Raw genomic sequence first — 6,000 nt, 5'->3', positions numbered from 1 at the left:
CATTTCCACAGTCTGTATCATTAGCCACACTGCATTTGCTAATGTAGTCAACATCCCCATATTAATTTTGTTTTGGGCTGTCTCTAAATTATCTGTAATCTTAACTGCTCTTTGCTGCTTGGTGAAGTCACTCTTTTTTTTTTTTTTTTTTCTTTTTTTTTTCTGTTTGCTTTTTATTTGGATGATGAAAGTACACTTTAGTACTTGCAATTTTGCAAGATCTGACCCTGCCTAACATTTTCCTTTCTCACTTTCTCCATATATTTTCTGACATCAGACAGTTTTCCTTGCATATTAGTTTCATTTTCCACCCTATGAGCTCTCTGTATGCTGCAGATAGACTCTCCGAGGTGATTGCTCATCTAGTCAGAAATTGAGTCCTTTATTATGAAAGATTTTTCCACATGTTTGAAGTTGAAATTTTTACAGCCCAGTCACAGATTTTTTCTTAAAGTAATTCTAGAACTTCCTGTAGTCTTCACTATTTTTTTTAATGTGACTTATTTATTATGCTAATCTTTTACTTATGTTACATTGATTCTTAAAAAAATGGAACTCATGTCATCAGTTACCTTGAGACAAGCCTTTCTTGATCAACTACTTCATAAGGTCTTATAACTCACTTTTCCTGTGTTGTGCAACATATCCTGATACCTAGGGCTCACACTTTATAGTAGAATTTACCTTCTGGGAAGTTACAATATCACCTCACAGCTTTCACAGGATGATTTACTCCTTAATTACTATTTCATAGCATTATTTGCTTTCTAATTAAAACAGAAATCTATATGAGACAAAACAGATTCAACACAAACCTTTCTGAAATGAATCTGAAACCATTAGAAACCTTTTGTCCCCTTTCTAATTTTCTTACAGCCTATGGAATACTTGGCTGATAGTTCATCACATCACTATTTTTACCATGAGAAAGAAATGTGGTTGGTGCATGCTGATGTAGGAAGTAGGCAAGAAGAGGATTAATGTGGCCACTCACTGCATGTGTACTGCATTATCCATGTGACAAGAAAAGTGTAAGAGTCATAAGTAGGTTTACTGCCTTCTACACTTCAGTACAGCCCTGTCATCCATTTTTTTTTTGAGTAAATATTTCCATTGCCAATTCAATTCAAAAGAACTTATCCAATGGATATAAAACTTATCCAATTGGATATAAAATATCGAATAGGATATTTTAAAGGGGCAATTAAGGTGACAATCATGAATACAATCTCACAAATTCATATTAGTTAAATTCCTCATAGTTTTCAGTAACATGCAAGAGTTAATCTTCCATTATTTCATTCAGTTTAATTTCATTAATTTATTCTTTAAAATATACTTTAGTCAAAAAAAAACAAACTCCACTCTATATAATGATTCTTATGGAAGTCTTATATTTATTTTCTTTAAGTGGGCTGTATAAATGTGACTTTTTTTTTTTTTTTTAACTTCATGTTTTTACTTTACTTTTTTTTTTTTTTTTTACCTTTTTTATATATTATTACTGAATATCTTACAGAGATGTTATTGCTGCTGGATCAGCAATACTAACCAGATGTGGCTTCTGCCTTACCCTGTCTTTTAGCCATGGGAACAAGAAAATCAGTCCTCCTTTAACTATTTTTTTTTTCTTTCTTCAGGAGACATCAAACCGTTGAATCATAAGAGTGTCTAAAATGGAAAATCCAAAGTCATTGTGATATTTAATCCTTGAAAAGACGTAAAATATAGGGAGGTAGTTATGTCTAGTTTTTTGTTTGTTTTGCTTTGTTTTTGTTTTGTTTTGTTTTGTTTTGTTTTTTCAACTACCTGAGGATTTATCTCCATTTTCCAGAATGGCTTATGCTACTGCCTGTCAGTGAAGCAGAGTAATCACAAAAGCAGGTTTTTATTATATATTTTATATCCTACTCTTTTCTCTACCACCAGAGAGTTATTCAGCATTTTTTAACAAGGTGGGAGCTCCTTTTTTTTTTTTTTTTTTTTTTTTTTTTTTTTTTTTTCCAGCTGTTGATTTATATTTGTCTTAGGACCACCTTGGAATGCAAACAAAATTTTACTGAGCAACAAAAGATACTTCTCTTTCACTTTAAAACGTTTTATTTACAATAGTTATTTAATTTTCTTATTGGCAGCAGGCTGGGCTTGTATTTTCATGTAGCTGACTCTTAACTTCTGGCAACAGATGCATTTAAAATAGACTCTGATAAGATTCTATTTTTGAGATGTAGTTACTGGAAGAGAATATTCTGTTAAATAAATATGCTTTCAAATGGTGTTTACTTTAAAACTGAATATTCTATTTTAAAGGATTTTACAAATGTATTTACATTTACAACACACAATTGTAAAGGAATGCTAAAGAATTAAGTGACAGAAAATTGCACCTAGAATTTCATGTGAAATGTGGTATGTAATATGCAACATAATGTAGTATAAATTGTTACACTGTCTGTGTATTGGAGTATTTTTAAAGAAAACTAAACATTTTAGTTTTAGAAAATTTAATCTTTCTTTACTCTTAATTCTTCATGCTATTACATATATTACACATTTTAAGCAATGTATTATTCAGTTGTTTGAAGGACATGATACCACTGAGAAGCTGCATTGGTTCTTTAAGACACTTCACACTTAACAAATAATCGTAAGTAAATATAGTCCTATAAGTAGTAAAGCATGCTGGTGTCCCAATATTATCGAAATACTTAAAGGCAAAACTCAGTTTTGTAGTACCAGCCAAGTAGAGTCTAAGTGGGTGGGAGAGGGCTGGAGGAATCAGTAGCCAGAGGAGGCTTCAGAAAGAGGGATTTGCACCTTTCGGTACAGGGGGAAGCTGGAACTGCTGCTGCGTGACGGAGTTACTGTAGCTGGCCCTCTCCATGCACTTTTTCAGAATTTATGCCAATATAGCTAATTCCTGTGTTCTCAGGCTGCAGTTTCTGGCTGTTCTTTGCATACAGCTGGCCAAGGAGGTGAATAGAATCTCTGCAGTTCCAGTTACATTGTGTTAATTAGTCAACAGTAGAGAACTGTGGGAATGAGAAAGAGGTGGAAGTAATAAGAAAGCCCATTGTTCACACAAGATGTTTTAGTTCTGTTTCCATCAGAACCATTTTTTGGTAGATCTATCAAAATGACATATATTAGATTTCAAAGTCAAGGTGATTTCAGATGTCTCTATATATTTAAGAATATATTTATTCATTGCTATTTATAAATGCACATGAATGATGCTAAGTGAATCTGTTAATGATATTCATTTAAATCTATAATTGATGGAATCTATTTTAAAAAATGGATCAGAAAATATAACTTTCTGAATGAGAAAAAAGGACTTGACACACTCTTTACTTACACTGCTAGGCCATGGGAAGTGTGACTGTGGGAAGTGCAAATGTGATGAAGGCTGGTATGGTGAAGCTTGTCAGTATCCAACTTCTTGCAATCTTACACGGAAGAAAAGCAATGAAATGTGTAAGAATTCTCAAGATATCATCTGTTCTGGTGCAGGTAAGACGTCTTTTGTTGGTTTTGATGGCTTAAGAAGTTCTCTCTGTGTTATCTTGTGTATCATTGTATTTTATTTTCTCACTAAGAATTTTATAGAGTGTGTTTCAAGAGACTGAGAAGTAACTGTATAAATACTAAAATGCTTGATTTTCCTTTAGGCCCATTCCTGTGCACATGATGTGCAATGATTCAGAATGCTTACTTTAGTAGTCTAGTTTATCCGTAGCTGTTTCAGGTTGATGAAACTGCAGTTGTGTCATGAATTCTGCCTATCAAGAGGTTGTTATAATGGCATTAAAACAGAATGTGACTTGTGTGTATATATCAGTAGAATGCAGAGATCATATTTGAAAATACTTTTTCAGGATGTTTATATACTATACAATTTTTTGAGACACTTTTGAGCTTATAATGGGTTTACATGGCAGGGTTTTCATAGTGGGGGCTGCAGGGGTGGCCACTGTGAGAAAAGCCTGGCAGCTGCCCCATGTCAGATAAGAGCCAGCTCTGGATGGCTCCAAAGGGACCTGCTGAGGGCCAGAGCTGAGCTGAGTGATGCTGGTTGGGCTTCTGGGAGAGCACAAATTTGAGAAAAGGAAAAAAACTGCTGTGCAACTGTGGCTGGGAGAGCGAGGAGTGAGAAGCAGCCCTGCAGCCCCCCAGGTCAGTGCAGCAGGAGGGCAGGAGGTGCTCCAGGCAGGCAGCAGCAGTTCCCCTGTGGGCTGTGGAGAGGCCCCTGGTGGAGCAGGCTGTCCCCCTGCATGCAGCCCATGGGTCCCACATGGAGCAGATCTCCACGCTGCAGCCCATGGAGGAGCCCCCGGTGGAGCAGGTGGATGTGGCCTGGAGGAGGCTGCGGCCCATGGAGAGCCCCCGCAGGAGCAGGCCCCGGGCCGGAGCTGCAGCCCGTGGAGAGGAGCCCACGCAGGAGCAGGGGGTCTGGGGGGAGCTGCTGCCCGCGGGGGACCCATGCTGGAGCAGTTTGCTCCTGGGGGATGGATGGACCCCGTGGTACGGAGCCGTGTGGGAGCAGTTCTTGGAGAGCTGCTGCCTGTGGGCAGCCCCCTCAGGCTCAGTTGGGGAAGGACAGCATCCCATGGGAGGGACCCCACGGGGACCAGGGCAGGGAGAGACTGTGAAGGAGTGCAAGAACTGACCCCGTCCCTGTTTCCTATCACTCTGCACTGCTTGGCAGGAGGAAGTTTAAGAATCTGGAGTGAAGTGAAGCCTGGGAAGAAGTGGGGGATGGGGAGAATGTGTTTTTATTTTTATTTCTCACTACTGTACTCTGTTATTAATTGGCAATAAATTAAATTAATCTTCCACAATCCAAGTTTGTTTTGCCTGTAGCACTAATTGGTGAGCGATCTTCCTGTCCTTATCTCTCTCTTTCATTTCATTTTCTCCCCCTGTCATACTGAAGACAGGGAGAAAGAGTAGCTGGATGGGCACCTAGCCAAGGTTGACTCACCATGGAGCTCTGATGATGATTATTGAAAAAACACTGTGGAAGATCTGCTGAACCATTTTGATGGAGTACTTCATCTTTACTTTTCTGATATTGTGGCTCTCTTTGCTGTCGTTCTTTAATTTTACAACTCATCCTAACTTAAAAACAAAGTCCTCTCCTTGTAAAAATCAGAGGATAAAGAGACAGCCTTTTAGAAGACTCCACTGCATCGTAGTAAATTTTTGAAAGGCATTTGCTGCCTACTAATCAAGATTTGAGACCAGAAACTGCCTTCCTGTTTTTCCAGACTATTGCAGCAAAATCCCAGTGAGAGAATTTTTTAAGAACCCCACTTCTGGTAACTATTGTTGGCCTTTAATTTCTGACTGGGTCCATACATTTGCATACAACTAAATTTCTCACAGGATGGTTGCTGGTGTGCCTGGCATGAGAAAGAACTCAGTAATTTATGGGACTCGGTACAGGGAAGCGAGGATCTCACCATAAGAAGTGAGAGCCATTTAACTTAAAATTCTAGGCATCCAGCATACTGAGTAAATGACGCTTGTTATTTATGACAGTGATGTAGATTATATGAAACTCATGATTGTTTGGCTAAGATATAAGAAAAAAATAAATGAGAAACTAACTCAGAAATATGCATGGTAATTTGTGATCAAAGTACTTAAGCAAGAATGATAAGACGTTTTTTTCTCTTTCTTTCCTTGGCTAGAAGTAGCCTCAGTCTATTTATTTCTGTCTTCACAAGAAAAACAATGCAGACGAGCAATAACTAAAAGTGGCTAAAAGGGGAGCGTCTGTGAATTCAAGAGAAAAATAAGAGCTTTTGGTTCTGCTGGTATTAAACAGGACAAGAATAGCAATGAGACTGGCTAGGGAGCGTGGGGTGACTTAGAGGGGCTGTAGCCATACATCTTTCTCTTTTTTTTCATGGGATTGCCTTTCAATCTCCTGCTAACTTTGCCTGAGCAAAAGTGTCTGAGCTCTGTTTCTTAATTGCTGTTGAAAGATGGGAA

General features: G+C 38.0%; 1 protein-coding gene across 1 annotated transcript in view; it reads left to right on the top strand.

The window, feature by feature from the left end:
• ITGBL1 (integrin subunit beta like 1) overlaps positions 1-6,000 on the top strand; it is a 147,671-nt gene that overhangs the window by 55,878 nt on the left and 85,793 nt on the right. Inside the window, exon 3 of the mRNA XM_035318578.1 lies at positions 3,367-3,513. Within this exon, the coding sequence (XP_035174469.1) occupies positions 3,367-3,513 (147 nt within the window). The remainder of the gene's footprint in view (positions 1-3,366; positions 3,514-6,000) is intronic.

The sequence above is a fragment of the Oxyura jamaicensis genome, chromosome 1 (assembly GCF_011077185.1).
Source record: "Oxyura jamaicensis isolate SHBP4307 breed ruddy duck chromosome 1, BPBGC_Ojam_1.0, whole genome shotgun sequence".
Taxonomy (NCBI): domain Eukaryota; kingdom Metazoa; phylum Chordata; class Aves; order Anseriformes; family Anatidae; genus Oxyura; species Oxyura jamaicensis.
Note: the sequence above shows the minus strand (reverse complement) of the source record. Positions and strands in the feature narration are given on the sequence as shown.